Below are 17,614 nucleotides of genomic sequence, written 5' to 3' on the forward strand. Positions count from 1 at the left end.
TTTTCATCAATAAACAAGTTATTCTTTGACATTTTCAGGAACGTACAGTGGGGATTAGCCATTCCCACACCAACTAATATTCTCTTCCCCTATCTCTTCCTGTGCACATTTATTCCTGTTCACATCAGAAATTTCCTCTTCTGATGGACAATTTTTGATGCCTTGTTCCATTAGATGTTGGAGATATTTATGGCATTTTAAACTATTTCTTCAAGAGTGAAATAATTATTTCTAAATCATAAGTTTCATTTTCTTAGGATTTTGTTTGCCTAGAACATTTGGTGTTTTTTCAGACTCTAGTTTTTCTATTAGTTTTTAACTGTTCTGAATTCTTCTTTATTATACTGAATATATTTTTAAAATCCCTAAGATTTCTTATATCATCTTGATTTTCAAGAAGGATTTTGTGCTTTTTGTCTATAGACTCCCATTTTACTACTCTGGCCATCAGTCTTCTTCAGTTGCCAGGTAACAACTAAAATGTTTAAGTAGGGTTCTATTTTTTTTTCTGTTTTATAATTTGAAAACTTTATTACGTTATTTTTAAGCTTAATTTCAACAATTTTGTACATGAATACACTACAATTTATACACATTTCTTCACCCCCACCCTTGTGCATAATCATGCTCAAATGAAATGGAACATTGTAGATTCAATAAAAGGCTGCCAGATATTTTTAGTTTGTTAGTAGTTTAAAGGGCATTTAAACGTGTGATTTTTGACACTTAGAGCACTTACCTCTCTGGTGAACTTTTCTGGACCCCAGAGTCTCCTCAGGTCTCATTTGCTTCAGCAAATCTGTTGACTTATGAAATCGCAGAATTGAGAAAGTGACCTCTTGCTCACTCATCTTGGTAGTGTGTAAAGTATGTTCTCTGTTAAAATGTGTTCTAGGTTATTCCAGATGAATTCATCAGAGAGTTAGAAGAGCAATTCTCAAATTCATCTGGAATAACAAAAAACCCAGGATAGCTAAAACTATTCTCAACAGTAAAAGAACTTCTGGGGGAACCAATGTCCCTGACCTCAAGCAGTACTCCAGAGCAATAGTGTTAAAAACTGCAAGGTATTGGTACAGTGGCAGGCAAGTAGATAAATGGAATAGAATTGAAGACCAAGATATGAACCCACACACCTATGGTCACTTGATCTTTGGCAAAGAAGCTAAAACCATCCAGTAGAAAAAAAGATAGCCTTTTCAACAAATGGTGCTGGTTCAATTGGGAACTAGCATGCAGAAGAATGCAAATCAATCCATTCTTCTCTCATTGTACTAAGTTCAAGTCCAAGTGGATCAAGGACCTACACATAAAACCAGACACACTGAACCTAATAGAAAAGTAACTGGGGAAGAACCTTGAGCCCATGGGCAGAGAGGAAAATTTTTTGAATATAACACCAACAGCTTATGCTCTAATGTCAAAAATTGACAAATGGAACCTCATAAAATTACAATGTTTCTGTAAGGCAAAGGACATTGTCAAAATGACAAAATGGCAACCAACAAATTGGGAAAAGTACTTTACCAACTCTACACCGGACAAAATGATAATATCCAATATATACAAAGAACTCAAGAAAGTAGATTCCAGAGAGCCAAATAACCCTATTAAAAATGGGGTACAGTGCTAAACAAAGAATTTTCACCTGAGGAATACTGAATGACTGAGAAGTACCTAAACAAATGTTCACCATCCTTAGTCAAGAGGGAAATGTAAATCAAAACAACCCTGAGATTTTGATGTATTTCATAACTGCCTGCAGCTATTACGAACTGGGTTGCTGGAACAGATGCTGAGGGATAGATTGGGAAGGGGCGAAAACAAAGAAGTTTCGAGGCCGAAACTTTAATGTTGGTCAGACCTTTTAACAGTTTGGGCAGACCCTTCCCCTCAGACTCCAGGCTTAGTTCAGGTGGAAGTTGTCTAGCTTCTCCTGGAGGTCCTTGTCTCAATTGCTCTTGCAGCTGGGTGGGTCACCTGCTTAATTCAGGAATCCATAGACCTGGAGTAACAATGAGCTTCACCTTCACTCCACCCTAGGATGGAGCAGTATCTTGGCTAGGGGGAGAAGTTATCCTTGACCATTGTCAAGTGCTCTCTTTGCACTCCACCCAAGGATAAAAATAAGTAGGTTAAGGTTCCTGCCTTAACCTGCTTCCCTCTTATGCCCAAGTGGCAGATTCCTGCCAGAAGCCAGGGATTATCCTTGGCCAATGTCAAGTTCCTACCACATGGTATGACTCCCAAATATGGCTCTGTACAAGATTTCACCTCACACCAGTCAGAATGGCTAAGACCAAAAACTCAGGAGAAAACAGATACTGGAAAGGATGTGGATAAAGAGGAACACTCCTCCACTGCTGATGGGGTTGGAAGCTGGAACAAACACTCTGGATATCAGTCTGGTGGTTCCTCAGTAAACTTGGCATAATACTATTGAAGGACAAGACTATACCACACGTGGGCATATAACTAGAGGATTCCCTAGCATGTAGTAAGGATACATATACCACTGTGTTAATAGCAGTCCAATTTATAATAGCCAGAAGCTGGAAAGAACCCAGATGTCCCTCAGTCGAGAAATGGATACAGAAAATGTGGTATGTTTACTGTATGGAATACTACTCAGCTATTAAAAACAATGAATTCATGAAATTGTTAGGCAAGTGGTTTGAACTGGAAAATGTCATCCTGGGTGAGGTGACCCAGTCACAAAAGAGCACACATCCTATGCACTCACTTATAAGTGAATATTAACCCAGAAGCTTGGAATACCCAAGAAACAATTCACATACCAAATGATGCCCAAGAAGAAGGAAGGAGGGGCCCCTGGTCCTGGAAAGGTTCAGTGCAGTGTAGGGGAACACAAAGACAAGGAAGTGGGAAGGGGTTGATTGGTGAATTGGGGAAGGAGGAGGGCTTATGGGATTTTCAGGGAGGGGCATCCAGGAAATGGGAAATTATTTGAAATGTATATAAATATATCAAATAAATACATAAATAAAATACTTATCTGCAAAACAAAAATGTGTTCTTGGGTGATTTCAAAATAAGAAGTTGATATATCAACTTTTAGGAAGTCACCTGTATCTAATGATGCAGAGGACTCTGAAATGGTGGGTTCTGACTAATCACTTAATATTCCAAACATCCTGACATGCATTGGACATGATTTCCAGTATAAGAGAATTCTTTACAAATTTGTGTAAAAGTTATTTTTATATCTAATGGTCACAGAAAATTTTTTAGGAACTTTGGAAAGAATTAAAAATTTTATTAATAATGATATAATATTGACACTGCCTGTTGGTTCAAAATATTTATTATATAAAATGATAGTTAAAATTGGTACCGCTGAAAGTCATTGAAAAACTTTAAGCAATCTTTCCAAAAAGCAAAGAGTCAAAGATGTAAGAATAGTAAAAATTTATTTTAAAACTCTTTACCCATTTTGATAAACACATGACTAATATATGATGTTCTTTCAGTCTTTTTATTTATACATGACTCACAGAGTTTCCCAGATACTACCTTCAAAAGAATATTTAAAGGTACATACTACAGGTGATCCAAGACATATAAATATCTCTTGCATTGAAGATCCCATCTGCTGGTATGTCTAACCTTTCTATCCAGATCTAGTCTACACATTTCTCTCCATGCTTGGACATGGTAAGTGGAATTAACTAGAAAAGATCATACTGAGTAGGATAATCCAGGCACAGAAAGGCAATAATATATATTCTCTGTCATCTGAGGCTCCTGGCTAAAATTCTTCAGAAATGATGTGTAAACTTTTGTGACTTCATCAGCCTGGAAAGTAGAAAGGGGGCATTTTTTGGTGGAGTGTGGGTTACAACAGAGAGTGGTATAGAGATACAATATGAAGGTCTAATCTCAAATGATTCCATGTATATAATCATGTCATGTGTAATATACTCATACATGTTGTTGCAGGACGAGGGTATATAAAATTAAATTTAGTCACAATGCAGCATACTTGCGGCAATGCCAATAAAGCATACAGTTTGATAATAAGCATCAATGTATTAGTAAACAGTATTTCTAACTGACATTACTGCTGCATTAATAACTGAGATGGTTACTAGCAGATAAAATAGACAACAAGCTGCACATTTTACAGGATTCTTCTCTAGTTTTATAATTTATGAAATTTTCTGAAGTGATTCACCTTCTGCCTTATTTCTTCTAGAGAAGTAAAGAGTTCTTCAATTCCCGATTTTTTATAAAAATTGTTGTTTATTATTATTGCTCTTGGGATGACCATGCCCAAGCCAACATGTATGTGTCCAGAAGACCAAATGAAAATATTTTAAAGTGAGTTCTCTCACTCTATCTTAATTTGAGTTCCAGGAATCAAATTCAGACATTTAGTCCAGCTTGTGTAGCAGGTACATTTACACACTGACCCAACTCAACTGGATTCTATCATAACATCTTATAGGTAGGTAATACATAAACATTTAATGAAGTTAGAGTCATGAGCTCCATAGATTCCTCTACCTTGCTTTCTTAGCACACAATTCTTAGCATATTCTGAAAAAGAAAATAACCAGTACAAAATTAACAGTGTTCACATGCTATCAGAGTTGACCTAAAAGAAGTAAGAAAAACTGTTACCTGTGTCTCTACCCCAAAGTGATTCTGTTGTAGTCAATTGATGTCCCAATTGGGGGAAAAGTTGGTCTGTCCTGGTCTGTGTTCCATAAGAGACTCCAAGAGGAAAGGTAGAACTAAATTTCCTCTAAGCTCTAATCAACCTCATAATTTTCTGCCCCTCCCCTTGACCAAAGCAAAAGAGGAAATTGCTTAATGAAACCTAACTCTGAGAGCAAAGGCAAGAGGAATCATATTGTGCAAGATGCTGCAAAAATAATTTCCATATTTGATATTTGAAGAAGGAGACGATGAACAATTCCACAGAGAGAGCAAAACCTGTGTCTTTAGCAAATCTACTAGAATAAAGAGGGACTGACATTCCTCTGTACAGTTTTGTAAAAGTCTATAGGAAATTTACTCTTATGTTACTATTTTTTAATTTACTTCTTGATTTTAATTATGTGAATTACAGCGATGTATGCATTAGGAATACCTTTCAAGTACTCACATTTCCACTGGTAACTTCTTCCTTTACACTCTTTGTAATCATTGATAATGTTTACAGTGAACATTGATGTCACTCCATATGGAGTGGTTCCCACATGATTCTGGGAAATTGAATCTAAGCAATAAGCATAGTCATTAAATATACTTCCCCTGAGCTACAGACTCAGGCCCCAGTTTGGTTTTGTTCTGCTGATTTGTTTTTGAATTGTGGGGACATTGTAATGGTGTGGGCCTAGGGAGTAATTGCTTTACCAAGGCTACCTTTAGTCCTTTAATAACCTGTGTCAGAACTAACATCCTGTGACTAATATTTAAAATTTTTCATGAAATCTATGAACATAGAAGACCACTAACTTGCACCAACTTGAAGGCTAAGAATGCCCTCTGATGACCTATAGAAGAGCTTACCCCATCTTGATGCAACCACTTCTCTGATATATCCAGCAAAGTATGTTGAAAATGCCTTGATTTATTACTTTCTAGTTTCTTTAGGCCTCAAAAACATTCTGAAATTGCTTCTGCATTGGAACATGGAGTCATGCAAGCTGAAAATGGTTCCAGTATATACTATCATTTATTTCTTTCAAGGTAAAAGCTAGGTTTTACATTAATAGCTCTTAATTCAAACCTCTTTTTGTGCATGACACGTTTAGGATACATATGCTGAGTATTTATACACTTCACTAGGATTAAGGGTACATTGCAGGGTACAGCATGTATGAAGGCTTGACTTCATACAACACAATAATGATAATAACAACAATAATAATTCAAATGACAATGGCAGTAACAAAACAATGATGATACTAATAGAATAAAGAGAGTATGTAAAACACTATTTGTTTTAAATAGTCTCTTGCCATGAGCTCATCCTTTTCAGAATATATTCATGTCTCTCACTACACAGTACTTTCATTTGAGTGTAGATCTTCCAAACGACTGGCTTGTTTTTGATGAAATCCATTTAAATTGTTCTTCAAATCAGGTGACAGTGATTAACCAAGCACTGGGAAATGGTGGATGACTGAAGACTAGAAGAGGAACTGAAGATGCACTGACAAGCCTGATGCCTAATGTCGGAGGGGAACCTGCTAATTTTCTCCTCCATTACTAACTTCTAGCCAGCCTTTATTCATCAGTGCTCAGAAGCATCCTTATTTTTTTCACTCCATTCTCCAAGGTTTTATCCCATTTCTTAGTCTACTCAAGTCTTACCATTATATTTTATTGCCTTTGTTTTATATGACCAGGTTCTATATCCTAAAATTGATCCATTTATATACTTAAAGAAAAAAAAAACAAGTTGTATATTGATCATTATCATTTCATGTATATGTGTGTGTGTGTGTGTGTGTGTGTGTGTGAGAGAGAGAGAGAGAGAGAGAGAGAGAGAGAGAGAGAGAGAGAGAGAGAGAGAAAACAGAAAGAGGTAAAGAGAAAAGGTTTGATTTCATACAAGCCACGTGGTATACATGGTGGTCAAAGGACAACTTTAGTGAGTTTGTCCTCCTCTTCTACTGAGAATTAAATGGTTCAACTTTGGGCATATCATTAGGCTTGTGTGGCCAGAGCTTTTACACACTGAGAAATCTTGAAAGTCATGGTTTTGGTATTTTTACCCAGCTAACTCTGAGTGACCATTCATGTGTGCATTATCATACACCTGAGGACATCTGGAACATATTACAGACATTATATCATCACAATAGTGTAAAAAATTTCCCATGAGTGCAGTGTGGATGACTCCTCTATAACTCTATCTAGTCTCTTCTCTTGACTCCTTTGCTCTGGGAGAATCACTCTATTTCTAGCCTAGACACACACAGACACACACACACACACACACACACACACACACACACACGCACACGCACACGCACACGCACACACACACACACACACACACACACACACTTGGAGGACATAGGAAGTAGATTGGAGGTATATCAGTGTAGAAGAAAGTGGTCACAGTGTCCCAGTACAGGCAGATACTTGTGCTATCTCAGCTTGCCACAGGAAAGACTCTGAAGAAGTCAGCTGACTTACTTAAGGACACTCTATAAATAACCCTTGACCTATGCTCCAAATACATCATTTAAGTGTATACCGTATATGGATACAATGAACAGTGAGACGACTTTGTGTTTTAGCTTCCCACAAAGCAAGAATCTTGGATCTTGAGTGATATGAATGGAAACACCAACCCACGATCCTGTGACTTGATGTAAGACCAATCATTCACAAATTCTTTGACCACAAAAATCAGAAGAGCCATTTCTTCACAAGGTTGCTTTAGCATGTAGGGAAAAATACATAACATAGCAAAACAAGTAAACCTGCTAATCACCAGAATTAGTGGTCTCTCCACCCAACGGGTAGCCCCAATGAGGCTTTTTCCCCCATGATTCCAGTAGGCAGATGCTGCCCAGAGCTTCAATCTTCTCAGGCCAATCACCCACTGTGACTAACTGCTAGCTCAGATTCCCTTAGTACTCTAAAATGAAACCACCAGAGACTTGTAATTTACCCTCCAGATTTATAAAGGTTAATTACAACCCCAAAATGTCCTCACTAGTAACACAAAACTCAATTGATATAAGCTGCACACTTATATCAGGCCAATGTACCCTATACTACTCCTTTTCCATTTATGAAATCCCTAGCTGATTTTGGCCTGTCCAGGCCATGTGGTTTTGGTTCATTTTCTTTTCCTCCATTTACTCTGTCTTCTGTCTCTGTTTCTCCTTCTTCCACTTCTCCCCCTCTAAATCTTTCATCCATGCCCCATCTTTCCACTGCCAAATCACTGGTTCTAGTGTTATCTGACTAATTACGATTTCATGTGACCTCACCTGAGTACAGGCAATTCTCTTGATGGAGCAGAAAAAAGAGCAATAGACAACAGGTTTCTCTGAAAGTTTAGATAAAAAATAGCATTTTGTTTTGTTGTGTCTGAGAGAGGGTTTCACTGTTTATCTCGGGCTGGCCCAGAACTCATCATATGACTTGGTTGGCTTCAAAACAGTAGGGATTGTCTGACACTGTTTACCAGGTACTGCAATTAAAGGTGTGTATCACTATAAAAAGCTTTAAATAATGTCTTTAATTATAACCTGGTAAATGGATAGTAAATTGCATTCAACATTAAGCATTGTTATTTATAGTGCAACACTCTAGTCCTTGCATAGCATATAAATCTGAACAAAGCTCTGAATCTTTAAGCCTGTGTCTTCAGGAGATCATCCTGTGTATGTCACTTACTTCCTAGGTTTTGAGTAAGTATGGTAAGGAATATAGTCAGGACCTCATAGATTACAAGTTTTTGGTTTCGGTTTTGGTTTGTTTGTTTGTGTTTTGAGCCTTCTAGCCTCGAGAAGGTTCTCTAAGATACAAAATGAATTAAATTTCTACCTGATCATTTCAAAGAGTGCAGGTGTTTGGAAGGACAGAACAGGGAGTGTATATGAGCAAAAGTTAGAAACTGACACATCTACAGCTCTCAATCATTGCTGTTATACAAAATCATGTTCCCTACTCAAATCTAAGGAGGTTTATGTCAACTGTCCATGGAAATATTAATGGTGTTGAAATTGTTTGACATTATTATCTGTGCTGAGTGGGTGTCATTTTTACTACCAGGGCTTATAGCACATGTGCAGGGCACACTATTTTGTGCTTTCTACATATTGTTTGCCTCCTCTAACATCATGAAAATACTGTTAGCAAGAAGTCTAGATGTATTTTGTTCACTACTGTGATCAAAACATTAGCAGAAATGAAGTGCCTACCATTGTGGTTGATAAAGGAGGAAGGTAATTAACAGAAACACAGAATACTCAGTTTTGGGCTTTGGATAGCGGTATGAGGATGCCCATAGCAACACGAAAACTAAGCTTGAGCTTATTAAAAAAAATTGAACTCTTAATAAACACAATTAGCACTAAAAAATAAAATAGCATCATACAGAATTGATACACATTCCAACTGTGTTTCTTTAGCCAAACAGTTGCACAAAACATTAAGTATCAATCCCCAGAATCACCTATAAAACAGATCAGTTAAAATATGATGAATGTTTTTGTTTTCTTGAAATGTTCCTTTTAAGTTCAATTTTTTGCCAAAAAATACCCAGAAAGACACACACATATATATTCATTTACCTGGATTCTCTGCTAAAAAAAACCTCTTTAATCAAGAAACCACAACTCTGCACCCACCCTCACTTTTTCCTTACAGTGATGGTTTAAATAAAATGAACATTGTTGCACAGTTCTAGTCACACATTTAAACATTCTCGTCAGACACTCAGTCCTCAGTACATCATTATTTCACAGAAACTTGCAGTTCTTCCTGTCCCAGGCTGAGGTGAGGGACACTTGGAGTAGACACCAGCCAAGAGAAAGGATGGCTGAATCACCTCTTCCCTGGGAGTTCTGGCTGGTCCTGGCTAGCCAAAATTCTACCTTTTAGGGTAGAATTTTTACAACACAAAAATATTGTAAGCTTCATAACACTTCTCTCTCTCTCTCTCTCTCTCTCTCTCTCTCTCTCTCTCTCTCTCTCTCTCTCTCTCTGTCTCTCTCTCTCTCTGTCTCTCTCTCTCTCCCACTCTCTCTCTCCTGTAAATCCAGAAGGACCATTACTGCTACTTCTTCAGTACTGTGTCTGGCTGCATGCTGTCATGCTTCTTGCCATATTGAAAATAGACTAAATCTCTGAAACTCTACACATCATGCACTTAAATGTTTTTCTTTGTAGGAGTTGCTGTGGTCATGGTGTGGTCATGGTTCTCTTCTTAGCTAGAGAAGACTCACTAACACATACGTATTTGTGTGCATCCCTTGATTTTTTTTTTTTTTTTTTGTCTATAGTACCTCATATTGGTTATCTTCCAGAAATTCCAATGACTGTGCACATACCTGATTAACAAAACAATTTTTCCTCACTTTTTCCTTACAGTGATGGTTTAAGTAAAATGAATATTGCTGAAAGATATTTCCTATCCATTAACACTGAGGCAGTGATTGGAGGGGAGAGAGGAGGAGGAGGAGCTAAGAAAAGAGGGGGAAAAGGCTCAGTGGATCAGACAGACAAGTGGAACAGGGAAGGAGACAGGGATTTCTAAATGGCTTCAGACATGTTTCTGGTTTTTTGGAGAGGGTAGACATATTGGAATAATACTTTATCATTGTAAATTAGTATTATGTAATTGAAGTTTTATATACATAAATATATTTGGTTAATTTTTCAAGTTTGAGAGTCATGCTTTACCAGATACTAGGAAGGAATGGTGCAGAGGCTGGGCAGGGTGTCATTCTTTTAATTACTACCCACTACAGAATGTTGGTTGAGAGGCCAACAGTACTTCATCTTGGGACCAGGCTCCATTTTAAAAGAAAAAGAGTGGGACTGTGAAAGGCAGCCTGTATTCAGGTTGAGCTAGGTTTTAACCTCATTGACCCAACTGGTGTTCCCTCAAGGGACAGAAGGCCATTTGCCACACTCCCAGACACTGCACTTCTGGCAGGAAACCTCAACTCTCCATAATTTTGTGGCCATCAGCCATGTAGGGCCATGCCCCAAGCCCCTGGAATTCTGTCTGGACTTTTCCCTGGCAGTTACCTGGCAACAGCATGGTATGTTCTTCCTCAAAATTATCTGGCAACAGCCAGGTAGGCCTGGTCCACTACAAAAGGGGCTGCTTGTACCCCCCTCTTACTCTTGAACAACTCCGTTACCCTCTTGCTCCCCAGCACTCTGCAGTCCCTTCCCCCTTCTCTCCATGTGGCTATTGCCAGACTTTAACTCTCTCTTTCTGCCTTTCTTTGCCTCTACTACCCTCTTTGCTCCTCTTCCCAGGCATTCCTCCCTGGAAAAGGTATTTAGCCTCAGGCCTACCCTGAGAAAGTGGTGTATGGTTTCATTCATCACAACTCTTTGCCAGCAATGAACATTGTAAAATCATGGACTGCCTCTTCTCATCTGGATCCCCTGCAGGAAGGTCTCTCAGCACTTCCAGATGCAGCTTCCACCAAGACAAGCTGTCCAGCCCAGCAAGCCAAGGTCTCTTTTCCTCCTGGGACTTTGTGGGAGCTCTCCTCCCCATCCTTTTCCATTTGGCCCCAGGCTAGATTCAACGCACAAGACCCAACTCTTCTGTGGCATCCAACAGTGTCTTCAGTGTCCACGACTGAGAAAGTCATCTCTGCCTTCTGTGTGAGAAGTCATCTCTGCCTTCAGACCCCCAGACTGACTCCAGAAGTTCCCTAAGGACTTCAGACTGTGCTTCCTTACCCCTGCAAAGGGTCCTGCAACTTCCCACAGCCCAATGCCCACCTGGGGCATGGGGTACGTGTAGTCAAAATTCCGGGGTCTTCCTTGCCCAGCAGCTGGAACCCTGGATGATGCGGGCTACCACTTTTAATCCACAACAAAGTGCCTGAAAACTTGGCCCATAGCTGAACCCAAGCAGCACCCAAGTACTCGAAAAGACTGTATGGCTTGTCCTTGGCCCATACCTTAGAGTTACTCCATATCTACTTCTTCTCAACAGCCAATCAATATAAGTCTGATTGTTTAAGGTGTACTTTCAGATCATTTTTATTGTGCATGGCTTTGCTTTAGAGCACCCACCTGTCAGCTTACAATAGTCATCCTGCTTTACAGCCATTTCCTATAAACCCTTGTCCTGCTGAGGCTTGAAGCTGCTTCACCATCCCACCCTGATGCATCTGTGTTGACTAGTGCATCAGAGCCAGGTCCTGGGTGGTCTTTTGGGGCCTCATGAATGAGGCACAACATTAGCAACATGTTCTATGCTGAGATTTTGTCAATTCCTATCATTTAGGCACCAATATCTTCAGGTGGGGGAACAGAAGACTGCAATAACTTTATTTGGGTCTTTCATTTCATTTATCTCCTAGGACAATGTTTCTCTATAGAAGAAAGAGTTACCTCAGAGATAAAATGTTACGTGAGGGAAAGTTAAAACAAGTTTGTTGACAGTAAGTTCAAAGCAGTTGTTTTATAGGCATTTCAATCTATAAGCTCATTATAAGTTCAAAGAAAGAATTTTATATGTTTATGGTTTTATCATTATGCACAGCAGTAACTTCATTCTTGGACCTGACCTAGAATGAATATTTTTTTAATCATAACTCTGTCCCAAGCCTATTTTTCTTTCTAGGACATCTTACCTGCTTCTAAAGGATAAAGGCTTGTTGGGGTCACATTCTATTCTCGATTCTCACATTAAATATTATAACAACTGTCTTAATTCTTAAACTTATTCGAATCAAATCAAGAATTACATAAAATCATTAATTCATCTAAACAGCATTATTTCATAAAAGTTCTTCTTCATGCTGATCTGCATGAAATTTGTCCAATAGGGTAGGCTAATATACCGGAACTAATCATAACAGACTATTGACAGAAAAGGACTTTTTTTCTGAATCACACCATATCAAAATAATGAGGAATACAGTCATGACAAACATGAGAAGGCCTGTCATCAGCAAGATGCAATCCTGGGACAAAGCTCCTGAGGACATGCCAGGCCAGGGTTCACCCATTACAGACATGTGAAACAGGCACACATCTTCAAGAAACTCACTTGACCACTTCAGTTCCTTCTGTATAACACCCACCAAAAAATAAATAAAATTACAATCTCTACTGAGATGAAGAAATATGAACAGATATTTGACAAAAGAAAACATGTGAGTGGCCAATAAGTGCTTAAAAATGTGGTGTGTATCATTAGGTCTTAGAATAATGAGAATTTCTCAATTAGTCATAATGTTAAATGTTTTAAGTATTGATAACAAGTATTGGCAAAGATGAGAGGAAAGGGGAATTTTCCCATACTGCAGAGAATTAAGATATTAAAACTGTGCTAGAGGTTCCTTGTGAAATGAAGTTGATTTAATATAGGTATTCTGATATCACAGTTCTAAATGTTTACTAAAGAAGTATTAAATATATGTTCACACAGAGACTTACACACAAGTTAGCATGAGACCTTTATTCATAATTATCAAAACTCATAAGCACATCATATACTCACATATGAATGGGAAAATATTTTTGAATATTTGTGTAATAAGATGCTTAGTAATAAAAGCAATCACCTGATTTGCAAAGAAAGCTTAAAGTAGCTAAAAAGATGTTAATAGTAACAATTATTGAAAGGTGCAGAGATATGTGGATCCAACCACAAATTGTACTTAGTATAGGGCACACTGGAATAGGTCATACTAATTTATGGTACATGTATCATGTGTCTGTTCATGTGGCCCAAGTTAAGAAGGACAAGAGGCAGAAATGAAATTTAGGTGGTAAAAGAATTGCTCTGTTAATATTTGATGGTTCTCTTAATTATGTTTTTAATTATGAAACATCATGATAAAAGCAACTTTGGGGAAAGGCATTATTTTCTTACACTTCCACATCACAAACCCAATTATAGGAAGTCAGGACAGGATCTCAAACCTGGCATGAATCAGGTGTCCAAATGTGATGTAGAGGCAGGCCTTGGAGAAAATATTTATGGACAGTTTCTTATTACTATTGATACTATTATTATTATTATTATTAATACTATCATTATTATTATTGTGCTTTATGAGACAGTCTCATGCTTTAGCCCACAATGGCTTCAAATTTTCTATACACCCAAACTCATGTACCTGTAAGTTTTAAGTCTGAGCCATGGCAAGTAGCTGGTCTCTATGAATATTTTTGTATCTAAGTGATTTCAACTTATGAACAAATGTGTTTGTGTATGTGTGTGTGAGAGAGAGAGAGAGAGAGAGAGAGAGAGAGAGACAGAGGCAGGAAACAAACAGGAGATATATAGAGATAGAGACAGAGATAGAGATAGAGATAGAGATAGAGATAGAGATAGAGATAGATACAGTTATAGATATAGGTATAGATATAGATAGATAAGAAACAGATAGAATAATATAGTGAATGGATAGTTGTATGAATTTATTGACAACTAATCAAATATGAAATTATATTTTTAATCAAATAAAATTTTTTTATAAAATATCCTTCTACATGAAAAAAATGACCACTAAGCAACCAAATAACAGACAGAAACCCATTACAGCATTCTAGTTTTTTCTTGTGATGTCAAAGCAATGGGACTTTAAAATGGCATATCCTAGTGTACCATCTCAGGATGATAATGTATGTTTGTTATTTCCTGCGTTCTGTGTGTGTAATTCTGGAAAGAAACAGTTATTTTGTGGGGTTTGGAACAAAGGGTGACCATTCTTGAGACACAAGCTGCTGTATTTAGTAGACAGGAAGATGACTTCTGCTCTGTTAAGTCAGTTTCAGAACATGTCTTCATTTTCCATGGCAGCATTCTGCACATCCCATAGTGATGCTCACCCAGTTTTCAATACAAGAAGTATGAATTAGATTCACAGTTGCTAATTGCATTTATTGCAAGATGTCATTGTAAGGAGAGGCACAGTTTCTACATCTTTCCACTGGAAAAATTTTGGTAGTGGCACCGAAAACCTCCTGGCAACCATATTTCCTTACTGGAGCCTCAGGTCTGGTCATAATGAGCACATCTACATCAGGGAAAAGTTCTGTTGCACAGTCAAGGTCCACAAAGTTCACTTAACCTAAGTGCAGGCGTTCTGTCCCCTGATGGAATGTTATTGGAAATGTTACTACTTGCCCATCTCTGCCTGTGTATAGTACTACATGCTCTAAACAAATTTTTTACCTCTTGTTCACTCATGATGGAAAAAGGCTGTCAGTCTAGTGCTTGGAAGAGAGAGGAAAGAGGCTATATAGAAAGAGCATCCCTATGTTAAAATACCCTTCTTTTGCTAAACAATATTTGTAACAATACTGATATTTTTTATATTTTAGACATATGAATACATCTTGTAAGTTTGTCTGTTCCCTGACTACCTATACAACAATGTGCTTAAGAGTCTGTTAGGAGTCAAGAAAGAAGTTGTTTTTCTGAAGATTTGTAACCTTGCTATCCTCACTTGCTTTTCCTCATAGAAAAACCATGTTTGATATTATAATCTCAGTTAAAAACCCATTATTAGGGAGGTTAAAGGCCCTAAGAGGAACTTCCTACAGTCTTTTTGCAAAGGGATTAGATGGTCAAATTATAGTGTTGACATTCATATGTATGCTGTCAAACTGGGCCAAGGAATATTCTATTTGCAGTAGTAAGTGGGCAGTTCAGAGCTATAGAACTCTCAAAGTGCTGAAGAGAAGATAAAATATGTTTGGTTCTATGGGGACATCTTGATCAATTCTGTCCCCTCACACTACCCACAAACCTCAGAAAAAAATCAGGGCAGAGGAAGTCAAAAGAATGTATGAGCCCTTTCTATCCTAGAATGCACAGTGCTGACCTGTGTTTATTATGCAGATACCTTATGGACCATTCCTCTTCCTTGTCTAATATTTGCTCAAACACTGCCTTATGTATGTTTTCCCTACCTCTGACCTTCACAGATAACATGCACCAAGATCAGGTAAACGATTTAAAGAGTCCCAAAACTCAAATAGAAAGAGATATTAAAATGCTCCCAAAAAAATATACAAAGGCTAAACCACAAGGAAAACCAAAGCCGGATGGTGCAGAATTCTACCAGACCGTTAAAGAAGAACTATTACCAACACTCTTGAAACTATTCCAGAAAACAGAAACAGAAGGTAAGCTACAGAATTAATTCTATGAAACACAGTTACTCTGATACCCAAACAATACAAAGGTCCAAAACAGAAAGAGAAATTCAGGCAAATTTTGCTTATGAATGTGTATGCCAAAGTACTCTATAAAATTCTTATAAACTGAATTCAAGAACACATTAAGAGCCAGATCTCTGGGGGCGGCGGCGGCGGCAGCGGCAGCAGTGGCTGCTCCAGCTGAAGGGCCATCAGCAGTGGAACCAAGGCGTCACAGGGACCAGTTAGGCCCTGCGCCCACGACCACTGACCTTTGCTGACCAGCCGGGCAGCAAGCAGCTGCAGTTGTGCAGCACCTTTCCAGCACAGAGGCCACTTCAGAACTCGGCCTCCCACCAGTCAGGAGAGGTGCATCCATCTTGGTTCCGTACTCCAGGGATCGGACAGACTGAGGTACACAAACATAATCCGAGGCCAACACCGCGGTGGTCTGAGCCTGACGGGCGTTGGCCTGCACCCAGGCCCTGGGCGGGTCGGGGGGCCATCGGGGTGCCAACCCAGCCAGGAGGTTTTTTGCCCAGGCCTGCGAGCGCGCCACCGCCATTTTGCCTGCAGGACAACAGAGAGCTCAGGCGGGCAGACCTGTAACAGGCATAGCCTAAGGCTAACAAAGCGGGGGTCCAGGCCCCAAAAGGCACAGGACTGACCCCAAGAACTGGGCGGCTTGGTGGGCCATCTGTGAGTCAACCCGCCCAGGTGATTGTTAGCAAAGCAGACTCTCCCGGCGCTTTCAGGGAGCGCGGGCGCGCACGCCCGCCATCCTAGTCACCTGGCGGACCCAATTAACAGTCATAGCCCTAGGGGAACTTTGCTCAGACCTTGGCCTCCCAGGCTTTTGCCTGGACTCAGGGACTGGGCGGCCAGGCTAACCTTGTGTGCGACAGCCCGGTTGGCGGATCGGCTGCCCAGCGGAGTGAGCGGAACACAGGGGAGGTCACAGTAGCATACACCTTCAGCACTCCCTGGGGGTGCACACAGGCTCCATCTGGTCCACAGACACAATCTGGGGCAAGGCCTCAGGCAGAAGCCCTTAGCTCTACTCTCTCCGCTTCCGGATCCAGATCAGTCTGGGCGGCAGCATTACATCTCCAAGTCCTGCAAGTGGCTAGCTGGGCTTCCGGGCGGCCAGCTGGGAGAAGTCAGTGTGCTCCAGTGAATCCAGCGGGCCCCAGCGGGAGCCTTAGGGTGCCTGCTTTGGGATTGGAACAGCCTGGGCAGCAGCACACTGTCTACAAGCAGTGCAGGAGGTAAGCTGTGCACCAGAGGCCAACTGGGAAGGGGCAGCTTGCACTGGTGTGTCCAGCACTGACAAGATAAACTAACACCAGTGAGAACTAGATGGCAAAAGGCAAACGCAGGAACGTCACTAACAGAAATCAAGGCAATATGGCAACATCTCAACCCAATTCTCCTCTACCAACATGTCCTGGATACCCCATCACACCAGTAAAACAAGATTTGGATTTAAAATCACTGGTCATGATGCTGGTACAGGAACACATGAAGAACATACATAAAGAAATTCAGGAGAAAATGGATCAAAAGTTAGAAGCCCTTGCAAGGGAAACACAAAAATCATTGAAAGAAATCCAGGAGAATGTAAAAGCCAACAAGGAGGAAATGCAAAAAACACTTAAAGAAATACAGGAGAACTTTGGTCAATAGGCTGAGGTCATGAAAGACGAAACACAAAAATCTCTTAAAGAAATACAGGAGAACTTTGGTCAACAGGCTGAGGTCATGA

At 39.5% G+C, this 17,614-nt stretch overlaps 1 protein-coding gene and 1 long non-coding RNA gene across 24 annotated transcripts in view; one reads left to right on the forward strand and one right to left on the reverse strand.

Annotated features, from left to right (window-relative positions):
* Window positions 1-17,614, reverse strand: part of LOC127679301 (killer cell lectin-like receptor 5) — a 403,713-nt gene that overhangs the window by 131,349 nt on the left and 254,750 nt on the right. Inside the window, exons 1-2 of one of the 23 annotated variants that reach the window (XM_052175062.1) lie at window positions 4,645-4,744; window positions 740-876 (exon numbers count right to left, since the gene is read on the reverse strand). The exons of 19 other annotated variants lie outside the window; for them this stretch is intronic. In XM_052175062.1, coding sequence (XP_052031022.1) covers window positions 740-851 — 112 coding nt within the window. In that variant the 5' untranslated portion in view covers window positions 852-876; window positions 4,645-4,744. Of the gene's footprint in view, window positions 1-739; window positions 948-4,644; window positions 4,745-17,614 lie in introns of those variants that run through there. 3 more of the 23 variants (XM_052175061.1, XM_052175067.1, XM_052175068.1) reach the window with 3 other exon arrangements.
* Window positions 1-17,614, forward strand: part of LOC127679316 (uncharacterized) — an 83,695-nt gene that overhangs the window by 56,856 nt on the left and 9,225 nt on the right. The gene's annotated exons all lie outside the window — the stretch shown is intronic.

This window comes from Apodemus sylvaticus, chromosome 2 (genome assembly GCF_947179515.1).
Source record: "Apodemus sylvaticus chromosome 2, mApoSyl1.1, whole genome shotgun sequence".
In the NCBI taxonomy this organism is placed as follows: Eukaryota; Metazoa; Chordata; class Mammalia; order Rodentia; family Muridae; genus Apodemus; species Apodemus sylvaticus.